This window comes from Vanacampus margaritifer, chromosome 12 (assembly GCF_051991255.1).
Source record: "Vanacampus margaritifer isolate UIUO_Vmar chromosome 12, RoL_Vmar_1.0, whole genome shotgun sequence".
NCBI classification, from domain to species: Eukaryota; Metazoa; Chordata; class Actinopteri; order Syngnathiformes; family Syngnathidae; genus Vanacampus; species Vanacampus margaritifer.
Window position 1 is genome coordinate 4241817 of NC_135443.1, and position 27827 is coordinate 4269643.

Below are 27827 nucleotides of genomic sequence, written 5' to 3' on the forward strand. Positions count from 1 at the left end.
TTTAAAAACAACTCTCAGAATTTGTTTATACTAGTACTAATAATACTAATCAACACTATCATCATTAAATCAATCATTTTAACCCCCCCCCACCCCAAAAAAAAGTACATCCAAAACTTTGTGACTTTTGAATTTTTATAAATTTTCATGAAGAAAAAAAAAAATCAAAGTGTGGAGTTGTTTTTATGGAGTGATAATAAAAATAATCCAACAACATTATTTTTGTTATTAAAAAATAAATAAAAAAAATAAATATATACATCAGAGATTACACTCAAAATGTTGAGAAATATTTTTTCCCAGCAAAACAAAAACATGCACTTCATTATTTTCGGAGATTTTTTTTTTTTTAGTTATACAATTTTTTTTTTTTGAACAGCAAGAATAATAAGAATTCAAGAAAAAAAACATGTGTATAAATTTAATTTTTATTTATTTATTTTAATCTTCCTATCTTTGCAGAACATTCTGGACTTTTAATGTTTTCTGGGAGAAAATAAATACCAAATTTGGAGAAACTGTATGTAGTTTTTGTAGTATGTATTTTTAAATTTTTAAAAAAAAAAATTTTTTTTAATTTTTTAAACAGAAACCGTGTGTCCAAATGTTTTCTTTCAAATGTTTTTGTGTTTTTGCGTGTGCTGAGCTTGTCATGCCTGCTTGATGGTGAAGTCGTTGATGAGGTGGTGGTTGTGCTCGTTGAGGTTGCAGTGCAGCGAGACGCAGTCGCTCTGGTAGAGGAGGTCCTGCAGCGTGTAGACGCGCTGCACGCCCAGCGAGCGCTCCAGGCCGTCCTGCAGGTACGGGTCGTAGAAGATCACGTTGAAGCCGAACGCCTTGGCCCGCATCGACACCGCCTGGCCGGAGCGACCTGAAGGGGGCGCAATTCAAAATCTTTTTCAAGCACTGAAGAAGAATTGTTTTAAGAACGATGATGATGATTATTTTAGCGATGGCAGATGTACTGTAAAAATATTTTTTTTAAGAGTATTTTTATTTATTTATTACATCTATCCATTTATTATTGATTTTTTAAATTTAAAAAATCGTGAGAATTTATCACGTTTTAAACAAAATACTAGATTGTGGAGATGATGGTTGAAATGTATTTCAGCGCATATGTTTTACATTTCATTAACCTTGTAATATAGTTGTCAAAGTCATTGTTTTCAGAAAACTAAGCGGACCCCCCCACACACACACACACACAATTTTTAGCACACATTGTTATTTTATTTTTTTTTTGTGATTGTAAAATGACTTAGGTGGTTATGCAATGGAGCAAACCATTTGTTATTGGTGCAATAAAAAGGACATTTTTATTATTATATATATTTTAAATATTTTTTTTTATATATTTTTTATATATATATATATATATACACATATATATATACATATATATATATACACATATATATATATACATATATATATTTTTTATATATATATATATATATATATATATATATATATATATATATATATATATATATATAGTTTTTATTATTTATTATTATTTTGTAATTATAATTTTTTTTATCAAAAACATTGTTTTTTTTATTTTGTGTGTGTGTGTTTTGGAAAAAACAACAACTTTAAAGTGCATTTTCAAACACTAAAACAGTTTTAGTTTTGGGTCTTATTAAATTATGAAGGTGTACCTAATGAACTGACCAGTGAGTATATGTCTTATCAACAGCAGTAGTAGTAGTAGTACAAGAGTAAAAGTTTTTGTAATTGCCTAGACATACCACAAAATGGTGGCAAAGCAACACTTCTCTCTAAATGGAGCTCCTCAACTCGGGTCAACAAAGTTCCTCGGCACTAATATGCCACAAGATTGGCGGCCTCGTCGTAGCTGTTGTCGTTGAGCTCACCGAATCCGATGAGGCCGAGCGTCTCTCCTCGGATCCTGGCCGCCCCCGACGCCACCTCTCGGATCTGCTCCACGCTCTGGACCCGCGTGCCCTCCCGGAGAGCCTGGTAGAGCCAAGTGTTCCTCCTGTACAGGTTGAGAATGTGACAGAGCGTCGAGTCGGCCGTTTCCTCCACGGCCGCCGAGGGAATGTTGCACACGGCGATACCTGCACGAGGAAGGAGAAAACTCTTAGCTACTTTTACGGCATGGCAACACAGACTAAAATCTGATTGGACGACGTAATCAGCCATCCCCGCATGCACATACTGTACTGGAAGCAGTTCACTAAAGAGAAACACCGAGAAATGAGGAGAACAGAATGTTGGGAAGTAATTAACACGGAACTGTCAAAATGTATTGATCTCATCGACAAGTAATCCCAGTCATTTTCAGCGAAGCAACCCCCTTTGCTCCCGGCTGTTTTACTGGATTTTGACTGACTTTGCAAGGTCCATAGAGTATTCTGTTCTATTGCTATAAAACATGGAACCTACCAAAAGACAGATTAGAGTATCTTCTTTTATCAGGAAAAAAAGTATATTTGTATCGGTTTCTGTTTTGGAGCAATTAGCATTAGAATATAGCTAAGTTTTCAACATGGCCCCGGTTGATCTCTTATACTCTGCTGCCACCTGCTGGCCGTTTTTGTAATAACTACCATTGCTTTAAGCGACCTCTTCATGTCAAAAGCTGTATCAAAGCCTTCTCTATGCTCTAGCATTAAAAAAAAAAAAAACATAAAAAATGTATAAATACGTTTTTGGGAGTCCAGGACACAATATAAAAAACGTATTTATACGTTTTTGGGGGGGTTTGAATGGGAGTTAATTGGTAATTCAAAAAAATATTTAACTTAAAATTGTTCAGATCTTCTGATTTTAACATATCAACAGTAATTGTTCATTTATTTCTTAGTCCTTCATGAAAGAAGAATAAGACATTTAATCAAAATAAGACATTTGCAAACATCTGTTTTCACTTTGAAAAACAATAACCAAACCGGTAACAGCACTCCTCCCCCACTTTTTTTTTTTTTTTAATCACCATATGAACATGAAGTACGAAAAATAAACAACAATCAATAATTAATAAACAGTAATAAGGGGAAAAAATAATTTTGTAATCCACTTTAATGCAAAATTAATTCTAAAAACATTCGCTAAAGAAATATTCGAATTTCAATTGCATTTATCAGTGTTTCTGATAGCGTTTAGTGCCCGCCCACCACTGGGGTTCCATTCTGCTAGTTAATTCCGACACGGTGATAAAATGGCGGCGGCGTCTCACCGAGCTCTCCGGCCGCCTTGATGTCGATGTTGTCGTAGCCGCTGCCGATGCGGATGATGATGCGTAACGCCTTGAACTTCTCCAGGTCCTCTCGGGTCAACGTGATGGTGTGATACATCATGGCTCCCACCGCCTCGCTCAGCACCTGACCATAAAACGTCATCATCAGGTCACATAATATGCATTTTACATTTCATACAGAACACTGGCGTTTCGTTTTCTATTATGGGTTGATCTGGAACGTTCCCAGCCCGATTTTTTTTTTAATGCCATTGACGGTTATAAACGTCAAAAATTCATTTGAACTATTTCTATTAGTTTAACATTTTTTTTCCACTTTTGTTTGTTGAGTATGAAAACCTAGAATTTTTTTGTACATTTAGAACAGATATGAAATTTGGGATCAATCGCTTAATTACGATAAAAAAAACTTTAATCCAAAATTTTTATAATATTTTCTTTCTTTCTTGTTTAAATTCATTCACAGCTGTTGACGGCTATGAACGTCAAAATTTTATTTGAACTATTTCTATTAGTTTAAAATTTTTTTCCACTTTTGTTTACAATAGTATGAAAACCTAGAATTGTTTTATTGTACATTTAGAACAGATATAAAATTTGTGATTTATCGTGAGTTTACTAGTGAATTCATGCGATTAATTACAATTAAAAACATTTAATCGCCTCTTGCCTCTAATTTTGAATAATCTTTTTTTTTTTAATGAATTTATGGCAGTGAATGAGTTAATGTGTCTGTCTCACACAGATGAAATTAATCTGCTATGCAAATTCTGCCTAGCAACAAGTGACATCTTTATGGCAAAGTTGCGCTTGAGCCACCACAATGAAGAGCTATTCAAAATCTGCTATCTTTTTTATTTATTTATATATGCCGAATTTGACATCATCAGCCACTCCATGTGACCACAAAAAACAGCATCATTCCTAACCTGTTTTCTAAGACGGATGCAAATTTAGACTTGCCATCATCTAAATGCAAATGTCAGTCGTTGTGTGTGCATTTAAATAAGGAGAAACTGCCAACTCGGCTGTTTGTCACATTCAAGTCGAGGTGGCGTAGCGAGCGCTTATAAAAATAACAGGCTTAAATTCACAAAAGTAACCGCTAACGGAATTAACTTCACCGCAGCGGATTAACACCGCACCAGGAATTTCCATATAACTTTTTTTTTTGTGTGTGTGTAATTTATTGGTTGCCGGAGGGGAGCCGGACGCTAAAGCCAAGGTTAATAAAGCTCATATTGTGCTTTAATTCGGTTTCGGAATGCAACTGTAGTCATCATAAAAGCTTTATAAACTGTACATTGTAACGTGCGCAAATGTCATTCAAGTGTAAAACAAGTTCACCACTGGTTTAACTTAAAGTATATAATAAATTTGATCATGTTTATTGTAATACAGATAAATTTACTGCTTGTGTTTAAAAAAATAAAATAAATACATGGGAAGAGGACCTTGAAAAATAATCGCACATTAAATCACAATCGCAATATTAACTCATTCACTCCCAGCCATTTTCACTGAAGCAACTGCCTTCGCTCCCGACTGTTTTACTGGATTTTGACTGATTTTGTAAGTTGTGTCCTATTGCTATAAAACATGGAACCTACCAAAAGAATGATTAGAGTCTCCTCTTTCATCAGGAAAAAAAAAAAGTATATTTGTATCTGTTTCCGCTATGCAACAATTAGCATTAGAATATAGCTAAGTTTCATCATTTTTCACAAATCTGCTTAGAACTGTGGGAAATCAGCTTGTTTTCAACATGGCCCTGGTTGTTCTCTTCTACTCTGCTGCCAGCTGCTGGCCGTTTGTGTAATAACTACGATTTCTTCAACCGTTCTTTGTAGTTGAGAGGCTGCATCAAAGCCTTCTGTATGCTCTAGCATAAAAAAACAACAACTAAAAAACCTATAAATGCATCTTTGGGACACTTAAAACATTTAAAATTGAACGTGTTTACACATTTTTTGGGAAAAAATGAGTTACAGGACCAAAAAATAAATAAATTGCAATTACATCATTTTGTGTAAAAAGTAGGAGTGCCAAATTAACGCACTAATTTTGACATCCCGAGTAAAAAGCAAATCTTGAGTATAGTCGTACCTTTTCGTGTATTTCCTGCGTGGACTGAGCGTCGCAGAAGGCCACGGTGGCCAGGTCCTTGAGGATGGGCATCTCCACCGTGCAGTCGCGCCCATCCAGCAGCGCCACCAGGGGACGCGGGTGCATGGGCCCGTTCATGATCTGCGGCCGGATACCTGCGGAGACGCACCGATTGAATTATTCATGTGAGGCCGGGCGGAAGAGGAGGAGGGGAAATGAAAACAGGAAGGGTTTCCCTGCTATGACTCGTATGACACACACACACGCACACACACACACACACACACAAAATGGAGTTAGTGTATCTACTCTGTTACCGGGCAACAGGTCCTTTCATCCCGTGAGGTCACCACCTCAATCATCCAATCGGGTCAGCTCGAGTCTTTTGCCCAAAGTAGAGAAAAATGGAAAAAAATAAAGAGGAAGGATGTTGGGTGTCCACACATGATTGCCTAGTTCCCGTTGCCATGGTGATGGTAAGATTTGGGCAGAATAATGATATCAATTTTATTCAGTGGCTTCCACATTAAGGGAGGGAATCTTCTTGCCCATCTTTTGCATGTGTGACATCCTAGATTTTGCAGATTTTTATTTATTTTTTGCTTTCTAACAGAAGCCTGGAGGTTTTGCGCACTGACTGGTATTTGAAACAGTTCATTTCCAGCTGAAGAAAAAAAAGCCCCAATGCATGATGCTGCCACGATACTTCAACCACTGCTGGTATGGTGTGTGTTTGTGCCAAACATCCCTTTTGGAATTATGGCCCCAAAAAAAATCAATGGTTTCAATGGACCATGACCAAAACATGTGGGGAAATGTGTTAGGGAATAGAATAAAGGCTGAAAAAAACCTGGGTGTGTAGATTTTTTATATCCATTTTAATGAGGAAGGGGGGAGATTCATCAAAATGGAATTGAATTTTGGTTCAAGTTGACTAGGGCCCGACCAATACGCTTTTTTTTTTTAGGCCATTGCTGATACTGATTTTTGGCAGAAAAAAATACTGATTACCGATTAATCTTCAAATTACTTAAAAAAATATATTTAATGCATTAAATTGTGTTCCCACAGCATTTGTGTGTGAATATTCGTTATTTGAAGAAAAACACTCCCGAAGTCGATAACTTCCTGTTAGCATTTGAATGGGAGCCACTCTTCACTTTTAGCATTAGCGCTAGGCTAGCAATGTTTTAAAAACAAAGCATGTTTTGTATTTAAATATACAGAAGATGAAATTCTTGTTTAGTTATACAGTTAACTCCAACTGGGGTGTTATTAAAAAGCTTAAACGACACTTAGAGACAGCAGAATAAGCAGAAAAACATACACGACACACTTGCTAGTTGCTAATGCTACGCAAGCAAAATGGTGCATTCAGGATACTTTCACAGTGTCAGAAACTTCGATGATAACGTTTTAAGGGGAAAATAATTGACCATTTGGCTCAATTGGCCGATTGTTTTGGCCAATATTTGAAGGGCAATAAGCCAAAATATTTTATATTCTGACTGAAAAGTATTTTTATTATGTTCCGTGTCCTTGCTTCCCTTTTCATTTTGCTTCATTTCGATGCTTTCCTGTCATCACTCTCCTGCGTTGAATGACGTTTTTACGGCAGTCTTGTGACTCACTTTACAACTGCGCAGATAAAGAGATGATTTTTATTTTATTTTTTTAACAACTACGCATTTTTACATCACAACCGTTAACAATATGACTGCTTGGCACTTCTAATAAAAGCGCTACTTCATCCAAGCGCCTGAGCGGGATATCATGATGAAAAGTACATGAAAAGAAAGGCTCGTAAAAGGAATAATGAACGACAAACGACCTTGAGACGCGGCTCGGTTTACATTATTATTCACTGGGGCTACCACACACGCAAACGCACACTTTGCAATACACAAAAGCATTGCGCAGAAGGTAAAGAACCTTTAAGAAGTAACTGTTGATTATTGGTGGCTGAATAAGGCGTAATAAGGCAAATTGGTACCGCGGCGGTAAACGTGCGTCGAAATCTGGAGATAATTAACTCCTTATTGATGCTGTTAATGCACGCCGTAATAGCTTGGATATCAGAATAATCCTGACAAGGAGCTTGTTGGCAATGCGCAGAACAAACCACAACAGAGGAAAAGAATTGTGTACATAACTGTACATATACAACATTGGAATGTGCAAAGCTATTTATGGAAAATGCGGTAAAACATGAAAAAGAAACACTTAGCACAATGAAAGGCATGAATTCACCCCCACCCCCCACCACCCCACCCCCAAAAATCCCATCAAGAACATTCCACTAAAAACAGACTACAATATTCCGCTGAATTAGTTGCAGGAAGAGTTCCAGGCATAGATGAAAGGTTTGCTTGCGAGAAAGCTTTCATGTTTGTGTTGTAGAGTGGAGGTCACGGTTTAGTTGTGCGCTATTTGTTAGCAGGTAGCCGTCGAATGATTTCAGATATTTTATAGTCGACGTTAAGGTGACGACAGCCGAGCCAAGTCGCAATATTTTCACAAACTTGTCTTGAGTCACTGCTAGTGTTCATTTTACCAGCTATTTTTAAGTTTTGTCTCAGTTTTAGTTCAATTTTAATCACACTTGTTAGTTTTTATAATGGTGAGTTGACCTCATTCCATTTTTTTTTAATTCACCTTTAAGTCGAGCATTTTAGTCTTTATTTTAGTCCAAGAAATAACAATTTTATTTGTCTAATTTTTGTCCACAGAAACGGTCAACATTTTAGTCTAGTTTTAGTCAGGACAATCATTTTACACTTTTGTCAGCAGAAAATATTGAACATTTTCATCTAATCTAAAACTACTTTCTCTCATCTTTTTGATTTATAACAACTTTATACACAATTACAGTACTGTATATCAACAAGTGGCTATTAGGATTCCATGCTACAAGCTAGTACGTTAGCTAGCATTAGTTAGCGGTCAGATAAGCATTGTTTGAACGTTAGGCTATAGCTGTTGCATTAATGTTCCGTTGCACTCGCTAGCTGCAGATTTGAAAGTGGGTGTGTCACTGTGTGTGAGTGACAGATTAGCAGAGACAGGATTTGACAAAATTATAGTTTTCATCTCGTCTTTGTTCATGAACTAAAACGGCCATAAATTTTAGTCCAGTCTCTATCATGTGAGCTAAATTTTTCGTCTCGTCTTTATTAGAAAATTCATAATGATTTAGTCCCAATTATTGTTTATCAATGGCGGGTTTAGTCTAGTCTAGTGAAAAATGTGTGTTGACGAAAACATTATTATTTAGTTTTCGTTAAGAAAATTAACTGCTACTATTTTTTTGCGCAAAACCCACTACCTGTTGATGTCAACGAGGTGTCCGTATTGTTAATGTCAAAACACAGTCATATATATATATATAACCGTCTGCAATAAACAAAATGGGACTCAGCATAGCAAAACGAGACGGAAGTCGCACAAGATTCCAAGCTACGAGGTCAAGCCTCTATCATCGATTACATTTCATTTTCTGCAAAAAAAAAAAAACATTTGTGACGTAGCCTATCTAAAAATGGCATTTTGAAAAGGGTTCTCAAGTCAGTCAGTAATTATTTCAAAATATAGCAAAATTGCTCATTATTTTGTAATTGTCGATATCCACGCAGGGAATCCCCAACATAAGGGCCATTTGCATAAAGATGAGAATTCCTGTTTGCTAATTTCACACTCATTCTATAATTCTACGTCATGAGCTAATATTACGCCCGGAATCCACTGGAACTTCCATAAACAATCCTGAAGAACACTAGCTTAGCAACTGTGGCTATACCCAGAGTTTATGACCCCAAATTACTGGCCTCTGATTGATCCATTGCTGTTTGTTTGAGTAGCACAATAGGCACACAGCTCAACGGGGGCGTGCGCTATCTACATAATCATATCTGTAGTAATAATCTAATGAGTAATAATGATATACTGAGTGGCGTAGCTGAGCTCATTCTCTTTTGATCATGCCAAAACCTTCTTTCTGAAATGTGGGTCACTGTGACTCATTTTGCTATGCCAGGTCACAAATGATTCTAGAACAGTGTGTGGGCAAACTCGGTCCTCAAGGGTCCGAGTCCTGCAAGTTTTGGAGGTTTCCCTGCTGCAACGCAGCTTATTCTAAATCAATAGGATCGTTAGCAGGCTTATGCGGAGCTTGCTGATGATCATTTATCAGCTGTGTTGGAGAAGGGAAACACATCTGAAACCTGCAGGACTCCGGTCCGCGAGGCCGGAGTGCGCCAACCCATGTTCTAGAACCATCAGCAAACAGGGCTTAACCCACATACAAAAAATAAAATAAAAAATATATATATAAATTTAAAAAAAGGAGAGCAATGATGATGACATGTCAAATCGGTAAAATTGCCGAATGAACAATACTGAGCTCTCCAGAAAAAAGAAAAGAGGAAAAAAAAGCAAAGAAAAAAGCAAACAGGGCTTATATAATAACTGAAGACAAGATCATGACAGCCTTTCAGCAAATCATAAGTTGAGAAGTTAACATCTGTAGTAGGGTGGGAGAGTGTTTTGAAGAAACCACAAATGTGGTGATATGTGGTGTTTTGAGTAAGACTGTATTTACAGGACCGTAGCGAAGATAATGATTTAGATTTTAACAACCTCATTGGGAACCTGTCCAATATCGTATGGCGATACACTCCACTGCTCGCCACTGAAGACTGGACTCCTATGCAACGATTAAAACGGCTGCTATCAGGTTCCTGGATTTTCTAATTACAAGCTAACCGCCAGAACGTCTTTGACTGCCTGCAGAATGTCAAATCTGGTCTCAGCTGGATGCTTTTAAAAAGGTGCTCAAAGCAGGAGGAAATATATAAGCGCAAATAGCGACGTCAAGGCAATCAGTGCTCGATAGTTTCCTATGATGACTCCCGCCAAACGGCAACCGTTCAAACAGCGCTTTGCATGAAAGCCATATTCGTCGCCACTCACATGAAGATACTTCCTGTTTGGTTTATTAAATCCATATTTGCCCCGCCCTACATCCAAACCACGAACCCAAACGGCGAGGAAATAGAAACCAGAGAGCCCCAAACTCTCCGCCCCAATCAGACTCTGTGTGAAAAAGTATCGTCTTGCTTTTTAAGTAAACATGGAAAGCACATGTAACAACGTGACTGAAGATGGTTTACATTAGGCAGCGGGATATTTAAGGCTGGTAATCTTTTGGATAGAATTACAAAGTGCTTGTGCCAAAGCCCCTTTAATGTACTAAAAGTGTTTTATCATTTCACAACAGCCAGCCAACGTTGTCTACAAGTGAGGCGCAAAGCGCTCAGTCGAAACTAACTGAATGTAAATAACGCTTTATCTGACAGCAGGTCGCCCTCTTCACTGGAGGTCTGCGGGGATTTAATGTGCTGCTGCAAGCTTGAAGCCTTGATAGCGTCCTCCGGCCAACACTAATCACAAACTGAATGATTCTCCAGGAACGATGAAAACTTTTTTTTGCCAGAGCTGGCAAGGGAGACCTCTAAACCGCAAATGGATTGCAGATGTTCTAATCTAAAAAGGAAAGAAAAAACACTTTTGAATTCTAATAAGAGACTGAGAGGAGGGTGGGTGGCTGCAGAAAAAGAGAAGAATAAGATATATCTGTCCTCAGTGTACTACCAAACAAAATAGTTTGATTTGGTCGTGTTTTTAAAGCCCCCCCCCCCCGCCCACCATACTACAAATTGCCCCTTTACCATTGTAACGAGTAACGATATGTGAACATGCCATAATGTCTTGCAGTTGTGACGAAAAGTGTTATATCTCGATAAGCTCTTGTTCTTAAACATGGTGCGGTTTCACTAGAATATTTAACATTAAGTAATAATATTTCATCTTTATATTTAGTAATAACGTCTCATGACTGACATTTTACCATCCAACTGCATTTTTTTTTTTTAACTGTCTTGGTCAGTGATAATTTCGCCGGCGAAAAATTGTCATCACGAGAACATTTTTACAGACGAAAATTAAACGAAAACTAAAATAGAAGCAATTTTTTGTGACAAAAACCTTAACTAAAATTGACTGACATTTCGTCAATGACTAACATGAAAACAACAATCCATTCAGAAGGAATGAAACGCGGGTTGGAGAAAAGAACCACTCAGAAACTGTTCAATGTTCACTGCACTTAATTTAATATTAAAACATGTTTTCATTCATTGTGCGGCTGTAAAATTAATCTCAAGCAATTATACACTTTTTTTATTTAGGTGAAAACGTTGAAATGTATGCTGAAGGAAAATATCGACTAAACTGTCAATTTAGTCGACTAAAATTGCTCTTTTTTTTCGTTGACTAAAATTGCTCTTTATTTTTGTAGACTAAAATTGGATTAAAACTAAAATACAATCGGATGACTAAATTATGACTAAAACGAATTCATTTTAGTCAAAAGACTACAACTAAATTAAAATGTCTTGTCAAAATTAACACTGGTCTTGGTACGCTTAAATGTAGCCTGTAACACGAAGTGACAAAGCATTTGTTATGTTGTTTCTCAGTCTAACCACTAGGAGGCACTGTGTAAAAGGAGTACAAACAAGCGATAAGAGACAAAAAAGAAGGTAGATATATATATAGACAGGAAGCCATGTTACCTCTGTTTTAACAGCAAAATAAGGTGATAAAAAAAAATAAGACTGCTTCTAGAGAATACAAGTTATAAAATAAAACTGTGACAGGACAACTGAAACAGTATCTAACCTCAATGTTTGGTGAGAGTAACATTTGGTACCATTACAAGGTTCCAAATATGTTCCCAGGCTGTACACATCAAGTGTCAAGAGTATACAACTTACGATGGCTACAACCCAAGCTGATGTCATCCTTATCTATGAATTTACAAGTACAGTGCGGTATCTGAGGTCTTGTTGACAAACAATGGTCACTTTGGAAGAATGGATACAGGAAGATGACCAAAGATGCCTCAAACAACGCGTCTTCTTCATGGAAGGAGCAGACGCATGCCAAGAAGGAAAAACACCAAAAGCTGGATGTCCTCCATTGCTGCACTTTTATTGCACCTCCAAACATAATCCAGTTGAGGATTTACTGTTGAATTGATCTGCTTGGTGGAAATGTGGCTTTTATTTTATCATTGCATTTTTTCGGGTTTGGAACGACACACCTTCAACAGAGCGTAAAACAATCAATTGACTATCTGCTGGAGAAGCCAATGTTGCGATTGGTATTCCATCAAAGTGATCAGTCTTCTGTATTTCACGCTGTATTAATGCTTGCATTGATCTCCAATGAAAAAATCCTTTCTTCGCTTTACTGCCACACTTAGAGAAGCAACAACGTTATATGTGACCATTGGCCAACACTATTATTATACAGTTACACAATACACAATGTAATCTTGAATCTCCGGTAATGGACCTCCTAGACAGCTCACCTAAAGAGAAGTGACTCACTTCAGGGACCTGCGCATGTCTCGCTGTAATTTTCTACTCAACGGCAAAGTCACTTCCACTTGTCGAGGTTCAAGCTTCCCATCGCCCACTGGAGTGGGGCAAAGGTGCCGAAACGCTCCCCGCTGTAGTCAGCGTGGCGCGATGCACGCCATGGACGCCCCCACACCGGGCCCCCTCCATTAGTGGAACAATAAAAGTGCAAAAACAAAAGGAAGTGAGGAAGATTTTCCATGGCGCGATGATGTCAAGGCCACGGCGGCGGTCGCCGGGTTCACAGCGAGCGTTCACAGGAAAACTTTTCCGCGCTTGACCTCCAGCCAGGAGGGGCTCAATGGGCTCAGGACCAACAGCTGGTTCAGGTTACCTAGCAACTCCCAAGCCGGGGGCCTCGGCGATGGAGAATGAGAGCGCGAGTAGGGCAGGGGGAGCTCGAGGTGGGGCGGCGGGTAGAGCATGGAACCCAGTTGGGGTTCTTTGTGGCAAGTGCAGTGATATTAAAGTCTTCCCAAACAAGGAGGGGGAGCAATGTAACCCCATAAGCTTAGAGAACATGGACTGGCAGTCAGAAGGGTACAGTTTTGAGATCAGCTCAGGGGCAAAGAAACAGAAGACTTGTTAAGGAAGGACTAGTTTCTGGAAGGATGCTGTTTTCGCATCTTTGAGGAAGGCGTTCCAAATTTTGCTTGTAACGCAAAGCAAAAATACAAAATTGCACGTTGCTGAAGTCTTAGGACACTACTGTCTTTGCTGACCTTTTTTTCGACTGATAGGATTGTCTATTCAATAAAGGTTTTCAATCTTCTATGCAGGATTTTTTTTTCTATCCAATTTTTTTATCTCCAATTTCTCAATCTCCAATTCCTCTCCCTTTGCTGTCTTTTTCTTGTGTTTTGCCATTCGCGTCAAAGGCTCCAAGATAATCAATAAGTGTACGTTCCTGTTGGTTTATGACATCATACACAAACCAGCAAGAAAGCTAACTGACAAAAAGTAAACACAAATAGGTCACTCCACAATTATTGCTCCAGCTGTGTCCTTTGATACATCCTAGAATCATTCCCCCACCGCACAATCAAAAAACGAACAATTCCACTGTGTTTACATCCTACTTCATCAACCGGAAGACAGACTCATAACTAACAAATACATGGACAACACAAATATGTCACTCTGCAATTTTTGCTCTATTATTGCCATTTAACAACGTGATTTAAAAAAAAAAAAAAGGCAAGTCACCGTTGTTTGTTTTACGTCATCCTCCAAAAACCAGAAAGTAGCATGCTAGCCAACAAACGAATGGCAAACACAAATATATCACACTTTACAATGATTGCTCCCCCTTTTTGTGCCATTTAAGTCATGATAGAACCTTTTCCCTGCCATATAATCCCAAAAATATTCATATCTGTTGCTTTGTCATCATTCACAAACAAGGAAGTAGCCTGCTAGCTAAAAATGAGAGCCTCCAAGATTTGTCATTTTTTCTTTCCTGTACTGACTTAGTGACAATTAAGACAGCACCCTGTAGCAATTAGCATGTCATGTGCAAATTTACCAGTGTAAATTCTATTACAAGGCTTCAAAAACACACCCAGAGCCACAAACAAAGTTAACCACTGCTGACCAGTCATTTCCACTGGCGACAATACATAACATTCACTTTTGTGCATACATACGAGCTACAATAGGGGGCTTGTGTTCCTGGCACTGTCTACTTTCTGGAGTGGCTTTTACGATCCCTTGGCATCGGGTGAAAAGGGAGGAGGAGGGGGGGGTGCAATCTTTTTGTTGGCAGACTTGCCCCCTCTGAGCCAACCCGCGCACCCCCCACCCAACCTCCCTTTGCCCCAGCTGGACCCTATCAGCGCCCCGTCTACACCAGCAGCCTATCTCTTCTTCTACTATGTGGACACACACAAAGACCTTGTTTGTCCTCCTGCTGCCCTCCTCCAAACTTAATACAAGACGCACAGTGGTGGAAAATGGGGGGGGGGGGCACGGAAGGGAAGGTGATATCAGTAACAAACAGGAATGGAGACAAACACTATCGCTTGTGAGGCTGCGAGATACAAAACCATCTGTCAGTGTAGATGATATACACACACACACACATACACGTAGGGCAGTTAAGTTATGAACACGCCTCTATTCTGGCAACAGAAATGTCAAACCACACACACTCATGGACATAAAATTAATCATTTTAAAGAATTTGACAATAAATAAACCCTTGGAGGAACTGTAAAAAGAGCCAAAAAGAAACATTTAGCCCAGAAATGTTTATTTATATCTTGAAATGTGTTTATATTTGTCCACACGTTTAGTATGGTCATTTAAAGGACCCAAAGGGTCCAAACTAAAATGGCAAACACAACTCAAAAAAGAGAAACGAGCTACTAATTGCTGCTGTTTTTCTCAAAGCAAAACGAGCGCTGGGCTGATGTTAAACACACGCGCTCCCACACAGACACACACAATTTGTCTCTGGCCTGCAGATGATGACACATGACAACCTTTACAATCACCATCACCATTTCCCTCGCACCCTCCCCTTCCTTGTTGCAGCAGTGCAGCGCTCTCAAACACACACACGCATGACACACTTCATTGCAAAAACATTAAGGAGGCTCATTAGACACCGACGCCTCCTTCGTTGGCTCGTCTCGATTTGTATTTTTATCCGCGCACGCACATACACAAGAGGCGTGCTCCTTGCCTGGGAAATGCTGTCGCCACATTCTTCCAATCAGGAGCTGCACATGGTCCACAAAATGTGTTGTTGAGGTGGGAAAAAAACAAACAAAAAAACAAGTGGATGTTTTAGAGGATTCTCTCACGTCCTCGCCTCCTCCTCCTCCTCCCCCTTCCTCTCGCAGGCTCCCACAGCTTGTTTCCAAATGTGTCCTCCTCCTTGGTCACCTCACCCCCCGGAGCTCCATGTCTTTTATTTCCTCGAGGACGGGAAGGGATGGAGAATGGATGGTAAAAAAAAAGAAAAGAAAGAAAGAAGAGGCGCTCCTTTTAATCTCCACTGAAAGGGAACCCCAAAAAAAAAATGGATTTCTATTCGTCTCGAGCCAGCAGCGGCGAGCGCTTCTCTGCGCGCTCCTCTTCTTCTTCTTCTTCCTCGTCTCCTCTAGATCAGTTGCACCTCCCCTCTACTCCCCCACCCACCCACCACCCTCTTGGAGGCGGCAGGTTTTTGGTCTTTTCACTCAGACGTCAGGCAGCCTTTTGTTGCCAGCCACAGAGAGAGAGAGAGAGAGAGAGGGAGAGGGGAAGAGGAATGGGTTGGGGGGGGGGGGGGTAGGATGGAATGGAAAAGCCCAAAAAAAAAGACAGAGGGGAGGAAAAAAAATGCTCGAGGAGAACCAGTCGCAACGAGTGTCGCCTCCCCTTGTTCTCTTTTGCTCATTTTTTTTAAAATCCCCTCCCTTTTTTTATTTTTTTTTTATTAGTGGTGATGTGGCCTTCAGGGTTTTTTAAGAGTGCCAGACTCTTTTGTATACACAAACTCAAGCTGTTCGCTGTGATATCACTTCTTTTTTTTTTTTTTTACACATTCCTCTCAATGTCATTCAACCAGGAATTCAAGCTACATGTCCACATATACAAGTTTATCAAAATATATTATTTTCAACATTATGGTAATCGAAAAATCTCTTAAAAATCACAGGCTACAAAGCATGTATCAATAGTTGTACCCCTCCCACACACAAACGTATTAAAACTCAATTTCAAAAGTATTCCTTAACATCTTTGCTTACTCTGTCGCTGGGAAGTCTATTATATATCGTTTTAAAGAAACAAAACTCACACTGGTCTCCTATTAAAAAGGAAAAGTGTGCTTGCTTCCAGCTGTTTATTTGTCACTCCTAGCTGAGGTTTGCTATAAAAGTGACACATAAAAGAAGACAATTAACTCTTTCACTCCCAGCCATTTACACTGAAGCAACCCCCTTCGCTCCGGCTTCTTTTACTGGATTTTGACTGAGGCCCAATGAATATTGTGTTCTATTGCTATAAAAACATGGAACCTAACAAAATAAAGATTAGAGTCTCTTCTTTCATCAGGAAAAAAATGTATATTTGTATCCGTTTCCGTTTTGCAGCAATTAGCATTAGAATATAGGGTTAGTTCACGTTTCACCATTATTCACAAACCTGTTGAAAACACTGGCAAAAAGAGCTTGTCGCAGCATGGCACTGGTTGATCTCTTATAATATGCTGCCACCTCCTGGCCGTTTTTTTATTTTAAATAATAACTACCACTGCTTTAAGCGACCTCTTCAAGTCAGAGGCTGCATCAAACCCTTCTGTTTTCTCTAGCATAAAAAATATATATATAAATAAGTTTTTGGGACCATGGCAATATTTAAAATAGAACATTATAATAGGTTTTTGGGAGTAAACGAGTTAAACATGGTATTTGAACACCAAAACCTTCACTAAACCAAATCATTTAATCTAATAAGAGTCTGCTAGTTTAAAGCTAAATGTAATGCAAAATGCCATAAATGAGCTTCTTGCTCTTAATTACTTAGACTGCAATCTAAACAGTAGCACTCATGTTGTGACACATCTCTAAATCCAGACTTAATACTGTAAAAAAACAGAACAAAAAAAACACTTAAAAACCTGTGACATAGCGGTGGCAGAAACGATAAAACCTAAATCATATTGACCTTTGACATCCACCAAGGCAGGCCAAAAAAAAAAATCCTTTACATTTCGCCACACCAAAATTTACAGAAGGCAATTTGGAATCTACCATGGTTAAGACATCAATTGAGTTGGTGGTTGACTGCTTTTCATACATAGTGTGTGATCTCAAACTTTGCATTCCACCTCGTTTTAGTGTTTTAGGTTCTAATATTAACAATGGTAAGACGTATTTTGAATGTTAAAATGGCACTTAAAGACATCTCATATAATTAGCAAAGGATTTTTTGACAGCAAACCTGAAACTGATTATTTCTAATTTCAATAAATTCTTATGAGAATTTTTTTATTTTATTTTTTAACTCAGAGGTGCACCGTGTGTGTAAAGCTAGTCCAGCTCGTCCACACTCGGGACTTGCGGTGTCATTCACGGTCACATCAATACTTGTTTTCCTGCCTACACAGTAGACACTCATATACAGAACAAACGTGCGCACGCACACACACACACACACACACACACACACACACACACTCACACACACACACACCTGAGCGTGTAACGGTGCATGAGGACAAACACCTTTAAATCCTTCAGTCTTAAAGACTTCCTAAATAGGGATGACTGAGTGACAGATTAACGTGGTTACTACCACTACTACGCTACTGTGATTGACATCTTAATTGGATTTATCTAATGAAGGTTAATAAGTTAGACCTTCGGGTTACAACTCGGAAGTCATTCAGTAAATTAACAGGGACTTCAATTCAACCCAAGAACAATGATGTTCTTTTGTCTGCTACTTGACCCCGGTTATTATTAATTCAGGTTTCAGGTTAATACCTTTTTTCAGCTTTAGATTGATGGTCTTTTCTTTCAAATATTCACTATTGCATTAGCAGAGGTCATGAAGCTAATAATAAATTGCAAAGATAATAATAAAGGAGTTTTCAGTGGTGTACAACTCCACTTAAAATACCAAAATATTAGAAACACCCCTTAGTACGGCAAGTACTACTTCATAAAAGCTGAACATGAGCGTTTAAGGTATTTTCAATGTGACATCTTTGGTTACAACATGCAGCCAGAGTCCAAAGTCGAGCTGTAGTCAAAAGAAAAACAAGACCTCGTTCATGACAAGAGAACAGCGGACAGAGAGTAATGTCAACTGTATAATCCCACCCCCAAAAATCCATCATCCCATCTGCCCCCCCTCACTGACAAACGAGTAAAGTACAAACACGGTTCTGTGCAAGACGTGAGCGGTGGTGAAAAAAGAAGGAATGAAAGCGAGATCGCACAGCTGCAAGGGGATGACAGATGTTCAAGTTGGGGGGGCGCTTGGGAGGGGTCGATGTCAGCACATAAATTCTCATTCTCTTATTCATTCCTCGTCTGTGTGACACCGTCGCTCGAGTTTTTCCTCTGGCAGCCGATTGCACCACTTTGCTGCAAAAAGGATGTGAGTAAGCAAGTAAGTGAGCAATAGGTTAAGTATACAGTGAAGGAGGGAATGTGATGCTTATTGCAACCCATAAAATACAAAATATCAGGGCGATCGTTGGAATACTTTCAGAGGTTGAAGTGGGCATGAGTCGTTAACTCTTTTACCGTCAATTGACATCTACTACGTTGATGTTTTTTCTCAATGGGCAGTGCAGCGTCTTGTGCAGCGCTCCTTTTGTGAATGGGTGTAAAAATCACAAAGCAGCCATTAACCATGGCCAGCAGATGGCAGCATTGTGTCTCTTTTCAATGGGCTCCCGGTAGTAAAAAATTACAAGAAAACATGGCGGATCTTAGGAAATAGAACGTTTTCAAGGATGACGTGAATGATGAAAGCCTTTGTCACATTAAATCTAATTCACAGAGCATCAATAAACAAAAATATTAGTGTCAAAGTCAATGTTGTGCAGAAAATGTATCTTTTCACAAAAAGCTTGTTTTCTCCTTATTTTTTCCATTTTCACTTGATGTCACTTAAATGACCTATTTTCAAATGCTGATTACTAAAGAACGGGAAAAGGTAGAAACATACTTTGTATTCTAATGAAAGATTGGAATGGGATCTTTCATGTGGAATCCACCATGTTTATGTAGTCATAGCAAGCAATATTCTGTTTACCGTGAAATCTGAGTTAAAATGCTCAAAATTGGCTGGCACTGTCGGGGTTGTTTTTGGACATTTGGCAGTAAAGTGGTAAAGATGTGCTCATGAATCTTTTTGTGACAATTGTTTGCAGTTTTCGGACATTAAGGTTTTTTACATCAAGCATTTTAGAATGTCGTTGAAGTCCATAGACCTCGTACTGAGACGTCTCCACGGAAGGAGTCAGAGGAGCGGCAAGAATGTTTAAAGTGGCCCCAAAATCGAAGCTGAAGAGAAGCTATTGCTCCAGAGCAATTTCATTTCAAACTCCAACCACAGCTCTTCATCTTCAAACTCAGAATGGCTGCCGTCGTCCTTGCTTTGACGCATTTTCGACCTAAAAGTAAGCCATCAAAAATTGTCTAAAAACAACAGAAACAGAAAACAAGCCAAAAATCACTACAGAGTCTTTTTTTAGCGGGGATTTTAACTGCAATTTTTAATGCATCCCAATAAGCTTTATTGGTTAGGTATGTAAAATCAAAATAGTTTTAAGTATTAGAGAGACCCACTGAATACACATTAGAACGAAAATGACTATTTATTAACCTAAATTTGGGTCGGAGGGGTCACATTCTGACAGCCGTTAGCACCTAAAAAGAGGCTGTCAAAATAGTGGGACAGTATAGTTGGGTTACTGGTTAAACACAAAAACATGTGTACTAAACTTTACTTGATGGAAATGTGGCTTTATAAAACCTCAGGCATGTTAAACCGGCCAATCAGTCTAAAGCAGCACTCTCCATTTTGTGATCTTTTTAGCTTGACCCGTCCTCCTCTTACAGCAGACAGACAAGAAAAAAAAACACAGTAATGAATGAAAAGTGCCTAGTCGGGTATGACGTTTGTTTGGAGACATATTTCTTTCATTACCCCTTCCTCCACTGCCCACACCACACACACACACAGTGCAATGATTTAATGATGAACAAAGATGGCGCGGGATCAGATTTACTGAAGGAAGACCAGCAAGAGTGAAAAGGAGAAGTGGAGCAATGCATGGATGCAATCCTAGCGCACTTTATCCTTTCATTACGGAAAGAGGAAATGATCCTGCCTGATATCAAGGGGAACAGCTGGTGGGGGAGAGGACCTCTGCGCCACTTGCCAGCACACACACACACATACACACACACACACGCGCACGAACACACAAACATCAGTCGACATGCAGGCTGTAGAGAGCCAAAGGGGAGGAGCTGTCGTTGCTTTCACACGTCTTCTGCTAACAATATTCCAAAAGTTCCACCCAAATAAAATAAAATAAAATAGTACAGTGGAGATAATTGACACGTTTGTTGTGGCCTCTATTTTAACTTATTGGACTCAAGTTTGATATTCCAGCTGTAGATTAATTACTTATATAAATAAAAAAATCTACGACATAGCTAAAAAAAATTTTTTGTCATGATTGCAACAGTTTAATGCCCATGCAAACCTTGAGGGTGTCTAAATTGTCAAACTCATTTATGTCAAAAGTTGGCAGGATTTTAAAATGACTCTGTTGTAATAAACCAAAGCAATCAATGGGGACTTTTTCTAACTCTAGACTAACGTTTACATTTATTTCAATTTGTATCAATTTACCAACTGGTTTCTGTCATCTCTGGCTCAATTTGGGGTGTTGTTTGCAAATCTATTGTAAAAGTTCATTTTAGGGATGCACGATAATGCTATTTTCAACTGATACCGATAATTTAGAAAGTGCCGAAGTCGACAAGTAATCCGATAATTGTTTGCAAAATTTACTTGAATGCAAATGTACTTTCAAATCCTACTGTAAGTCTAACATGTACAAACACATTGAAACATTGTGTAAAGCACCATGAAGATGAATTTTAATGATATATCTGCTTCAAAGACAACCAGTAAATCATGGATAATCTGAGAGTTCTTAGTAAGTATTCATTTTAAATAGTGAGTGTATATACATTCATTTTCGGTAACACTCATCCTCATCTGGGCCATAGGTGAGCTGCATGACAGATAGACAAAAAAAAACATCTCACACACCTATGGACAATTTAGTCTTCAATGATCCTGGAATGTGGGAGGACACAGAGAAAATCCACACAAGCACAACTCGACCATGCAAAGCAGAGATTCGAACCTCAAACCTCAAACCTCAGAGCAGTGAGGCTAATGTGATAACCACTTGCTTACCAACTAAAATAAATACACGTTAAAAAAAATGACAGTAGAATAAATGTAATGTCTGTAAGTCTTTCGGGAAAGAACGTTCAAGTTCTCTCTGTTTTGCCTCTGTGCCGTGATTAAAATGTTGCCTTGCCGTCACCAGTGGCCGTGAGCTGAAAACATGCAAATGTAATCCAGAGTCGAGCATCCTCTCAGGTCAAACGGAAGTAAATATTTATCCCTGCATGTGTAAGACAAGTAGGCGCCCAACAAACAATGCAAAATGACTATCAAGCCAGATTCAGGCCAACGTTTGCACAAAGTCTACTAAATCTCTCTCTCTGTGCAAGTCCAAGGTTGATTGACAGCTGTCAACGCCTCCTTTCCTCCCCCTGCCCGCGACTGTCAATCATCAGCCAGTAGCAGGACAATATCTGTCCCTGCCCCCCCCTCCTTCCCTCCGTTGCCTAATCCCTCACTCAGCGCAACAACTGCCCGCAGCTTTGACCTGCTCCGCAGGTTAATACATAATCTGCCATCTCCAGAACTAATATGCACTGACCCTCCCCCCAATCGTCACGCTACGGGAAATCACGGCTAGTGTGTCACGCAGAGCGGACCTGACCTGTGCTGGCATTGGTCCGCCGAGCCTGACGGTAACCAGCGCACCTCCGCGGGGTGGAAGTAAAAGAAGTGGAAATCCTACTGTGCCTAATATGGCTAGCATGGCCGTGTGGGGGATGGGAAGCAAGTGCTGGTTAGTCATATGGAGGCGGGGTCTTGCTCAAGGGCATTCCACACAGCATCAGATACTGGGTGACTTATCAAAGTTAATGCAGACAGTGATGCTGCTTTGTGCTTAGCTATTAGTAGAGGCTAGTATGGTGGTTAACTAGCTTTGACACTTGAATGACAATGAGCAGAAAATGTGATTGTGATTTGTTTTGTTTTGCTAATAGCAGCTGATACACTTGTCTGACTGTAAATAATGTTACATGGTTACTTGTCAGAAAAGCAAAAAATAAAAAATAAATTGAGTGCAACCCCGAAAAATTGTCTTATAAATGCTTAGATTAATAGTTTAAACTATAAATATACAACAACACTTGGGAACACAATTTAAGATAATTTCAAACTCATCTTAAATCATTGCCCTTAAAAATAATTGCATCAAAAAGTGCACGTTTACATGCACATGTAGCAAAAACTCCTTAACCTTAGAAGTTCAACTGTAAAATGAATAACCCTATAGAACAAAGTAAAATGGCGATGGTCCATTATTAACAGTCTCTCCTTAACTTATTTGCTCCCAAAAACATATAAATGTGTTCTATTTTAAATTTCCCAAAGACGTATTTATACGGTTTTATGTTTGTTTGTTTTAAGCTAGAGCATACAGAAGGCTTTGATGCAGCCTCTCAACTGCAGAGGTACAGTTGAAAAAAATGCTAGCTATTACACAAACGGCCAGCAGGTAGCAGCAGAGCAAAGGAAATCAACCAGGACCATGTTGAAAAAAACCTAAATTACTCCCAATTTTAAATATACTGTATTTGTGAATAATGATTTAACTTAGCTATATTCTAATGCTAATTGCTGCAAAACGGAAACAGATGGAAAAAAAATTCCTGATGAAAGAAGAGACTCTAATCTTTCTTTTGGTAGGTTCCATGTATTTATAGCAAAAGAATAGAACACAATATTCTGTGGGCCTTGTAAAATCAGTAAAAATCCAGTAAAACAGCTGGGAATGAAGGGGATTGCTTCTGTGAAAATGGCTGGGAGTGAATGAGTTAATAAGCACAACAATGCCTTTCATTTGAAAAAAAAACAAAAATAATACAACCATCACCAACTAAACAAGACTTTACCCAAATACAAATGGCTCAAAAACTACATTGTTAATGTAGAACTATACTTCCACACATCCACTAACACAAAAATGACCACGACAACAAACATCTTCCATATGCAAACAAGTGCTTCTTTGCTGATTTGTGATGTATGCATACGACATTCTATGCGAATAACAGCAACGTTTCATTGAAAAAGAGGCCCAAAGGGTCTCTTAATACCCTCTCTCTCTTACACTTAATAATCACAAAGACAATAAAATCTGTTTAATTAAGAAATCTGTTGCAGTGCCTCAGTTTCAACCTCCTGGCTGTGTGCAGAGTCTGACAGAAGAGGACAGAATGACAGTATTTGTGGATTAGTGCAACAGTGGAAACAGAGGATCTAAAAGGATTAAACCTCCCCTCTGTCTTGTCACTATGGCGTGCAGAGAGAAAATGACACAGTCGCACATCGGCCATCAGCTCTGTAATTTGATTTTATCGGCGCAGTGATGCTGCGAGACCAAGTCGTTATCATTCATGACTAAAATATACTCTAATGTTGCCACCCAAATAAGCAACCGGGATATTAAATGTGAAGTCTGATCCCACAGACACACCCGATATTACTATATTGGAAAAATGTCAGTGTGGACCGAGTTGGGCTACTGTAGGTAGGTTGTTTAGCCTGTAGCCTTAAAGACTTTCTAGGCGACTGTGAAGCATCCTCATTATCATAATGGAATAAGACATGCATGTTTACAACAGCATGAGCTTGGGGGGTGGAGAGACTTCTGCGTTTAACAGTGATACTACATCTGCCATTGTACAATGTCCTCATTGCCAGAGCAGATTATACAGTATGGTCGTATAAAAGCGGTCTGTGCTGCTGTTTGGTTCAATTATTGACAATGTAACACGGTAATGAGAGTGAAATGAGAAATAAATCCTTGCTAGGAGACTGTGGCGAACGATTGCAGACCATAACAAATGCAAATTAACAAACCAATGCCTCAAAGTCCCAATGAATTAAAGATATCAGCCAACATACTGGGCTGCAACAGCACACATGAATGAAGGAGGTCCTATAAAGAAAATGAAATTCTGACAAATGTGCCTTTTGCCAAACCAGCCAGACATGCAGAAAAAATAAACTAGGGAATTGACTGGCGGGATTTGTTCATAAAAGACTAAATAAGGCAGGCACAAACGCAGTGAAGCATTCTTCGTGCAAATGCAATGTAACTAAATCCAAGCAGGATCGAGGCAAATAACAGCTCAAGTTGAAAATAGTAAATAAACATTTACTTGTGTCTGGAGATGCCATAGTGGAAACGATGACTGGGGGACCAGTTCGGCGACTTAGCTTCTGGTTAGCAACCATAGCGCCTTGTCCTTGAATGGAGCCTCCCACAGGAACGAGAGAATTGTCTGCTGATGCTCCTCCACCCTTACGTATCAGCTGGGGACTCGGATGAGGGCTATGCATGGGTGACAACGGCAACAAGCTCCGGTCCCTCTTCATTAGCTCCATGGGCACCGTGTAATTTGTAGAATATGCTTTAGGTACCTGCTGTTGCGGTTGGGGTAAAGCTGGCATGGAGACGGGCATCTGCTGGGGCATACCTGGCATGGGGTGGATGGAACCTGCTATAGCAGGCATTGATCCAGTCATCTGTTGTGACATGATCTGCATACCCTGCATAGGCAACCCTTGCATGGTCATCCCGGATGAGTATGCAGACATCGGTCTAGACTGAACGGGCATCATGGCACCGACATATGGCCCTGGGGAACGAGGTGGTTGGCCTGGGTAACCTCCAGAGGCTTCCAAGAGCTGCTGAGAGGGTGCACTACTGGGCCTTCTGCCTACTACCTCCCCCATCCTTGGCGAGATGGTCTGCATGGTCCCAGGAGTCTGCGGATGGATCAGGTGAGGATCGACACTCAAAGCCTGTGGAGGATGTAGAGGTTGATGGTGTAGCTGCTGCTGCTGATAGACGTCCGAACGATGACTAAAACTATTAGAACGCCCTCGCATGGGTGTCTGAAGCTGAGAGGGAGCCGGTGGCGCTTCAGCGGGCCGCTTGCAGTTGTGGACCACTCGAGAAAGTACCCGCGCCTGCCCGAGGTTGGGCGCCACTGTGCGTACATCATTGTCCTCCATGACAGCCAGCATGCTAGTGGAGTCAAATCCCTGCTGGATGAGCGAGGAGATGGTGCTCTCAGAGATGCCTTCATTTCGCAATAAGGCAAGAAACTCAGGATCGACTATCTTCTTGGGATCCATAGGTAAAGGTGTGTGCGGGGCCGTAGACGGAGGGGCGGAAAGGGGAACGGGAGGTTGAGCAGTTGTAGGGGCCGGAGTTGGCATTGCCTGCACAGGGGCAGGTGCAACTGGGGCAACTGCGGCAGTCTGCATAGGGGCGGGCGAAGCAGGAGGAAGTGGCACCGCCACAGGAAGTTTAGGGTCGAGGATGGTTACTGTGTTGGGAGGTGGCAAAGACTGTTGCAGGTGCTGTTGCAGCTGCTCCTGCTGAAGCTGCTGCTGCTGGAGTTGCTGCTGCTGAAATTGCTGCTGCTGTATTTGTTGCTGCTGTATTTGCTGCTGTTGGAGTTGTTGCTGTTGCAGTTGCTGCTGCTGTATTTGCTGTTGCTGCTGTAATTGTTGTTGTTGCTGGATTGTATAGGGTGAGGCTGTCTCCTGCCTCATAACCATACCTTGACTGGAAGGATCCACCACTAGGCAAGTAGCAGCAGCCTGCTGTTGTGGATCCAACGGGCGACCATTAACATCGGTATAGACAGATTGACTGGCCAGAGGTGGAGGCTCATTTGCATAACGAGGAGATGCATGTTCCATGTTGTAGTGAGCAGGAGACATATCCCGAGAGGGTCTGCGCTGACCGTCAGGCATCATCTTGGTAACACCAGATTCCCTGTAAGCCCGATTCAGCTCGTGAGATGGAGTTGTCGGAGGAGGAGGTAAATTTGACGAGGGGGCTTGAGGTCCTCCTCTCCCGCCCTGAGCTTGATCCCACCCCACACGAGCCACGGGTGCAATGCCAAAATGAGAACCTGACCTACTGAGCGGATGAGGGTGAGGCGGCGGAGCCTGGTGTTCAGGATGGTAAAAAGGTTCAGATGCACGTGGAGTCATGGCCGGGTCATGAGGGTAGTAATCTTGATGTGGAATGGATCCTCTGTGAGCCATGGCTGCTTGTTCGTAGTGGTTCAAGTCTGGCACAGAGCCCTTCCTCAGACCCCCTGGGTAAACCTGTCCGTAGTCTTGGTAGGAATACGGCTCCCGCTTCAAATCCAGGTTAGGAGGACGCACCCCTGCGGGATGCTCGTACCACCCTCCTCCACCCTCTGCGTATGACAGAGAGCTTCGCCGGCCAGCTACTCTTGCCTGCTGCTCGTAGACACTCTCAGCCCTGTCCCACTGACCTTCATTCCCCCCTAAAGTGTCCCAACTATGGGAGCGACCGAGACTTAACTGTTTGTTGGTGACAAGCATTTGAGAAAAAAAAGCAGAAAAACTGAAAAAGTACCTCGCAAAAGCAAAGTATTCCACTTGTAGTAGTTCTTGTCTTAAGAGATAGTTAAGGAACCAGCAGAAGACTAAGCAGAGTTCGGCGGTTTCACCTGATATCCGGTTGTAATACTGTATATCCGTGCTATCAGGTGGCTCCCTCTCCAGCTGATAGTGCTTGAATAATTAATCTCCGGTTATATGCTGGCTTGGAAAGAGGACACCGCACATAAACACACCACAAACCACACAACACTGTACACAACCTACGCAAGTCTACGCTGAGACAGGGTGCATGATTGAGTCACCAAATGTCGATTAAAAAAAAACAAAAAAGAAAAGGAGGGGCTAGGTTTGGTTAGATGTAGGGATGGGCTTGTACTAATCCAATAGGATTTATCTCCCCCTTCTTTGGTACATTTTACTAGCCCCGCCGATTGCTACCACGGATTACAACCAAATAAAGCCTGTTTAATTCCACTTCGCAGTGACGTCATGTGAACCAGAAACGACTGTACATGGTGACGGCGACGGCAACTGATGGGGCCAACGATCCAGAATCCACCTGCCCCCGAGACCCCTCACACACCTCTGAAGTGTCACCTACCTGATAGTGATGATGTGTCGTCTACAGGTTATAGCCGTCCGTTTTCCCAGCAGGGGGAGGGCGCTCACTCACGGCGTTATTGAATGAAATACGGTTCCCTCCACTAAGTCCCATG

The 27827-nt window shown here is 40.4% G+C and overlaps 1 protein-coding gene across 7 annotated transcripts in view; it reads right to left on the bottom strand.

The window, feature by feature from the left end:
• Nucleotides 1–27827, bottom strand: part of ctbp2a (C-terminal binding protein 2a) — a 51888-nt gene that overhangs the window by 4228 nt on the left and 19833 nt on the right. For 3 of the 7 annotated variants that reach the window (XM_077581327.1, XM_077581328.1, XM_077581332.1), the window contains 4 exons: nt 5336–5490; nt 3209–3353; nt 1881–2087; nt 657–871 (listed from right to left, as the gene is read on the bottom strand). In XM_077581327.1, coding sequence (XP_077437453.1) covers nt 657–871; nt 1881–2087; nt 3209–3353; nt 5336–5490 — 722 coding nt within the window. Of the gene's footprint in view, nt 1–656; nt 872–1880; nt 2088–3208; nt 3354–5335; nt 5491–15502; nt 15961–22360; nt 22453–24878; nt 27445–27827 lie in introns of those variants that run through there. The other 4 variants (XM_077581325.1, XM_077581331.1, XM_077581330.1 and 1 more) reach the window with 4 other exon arrangements.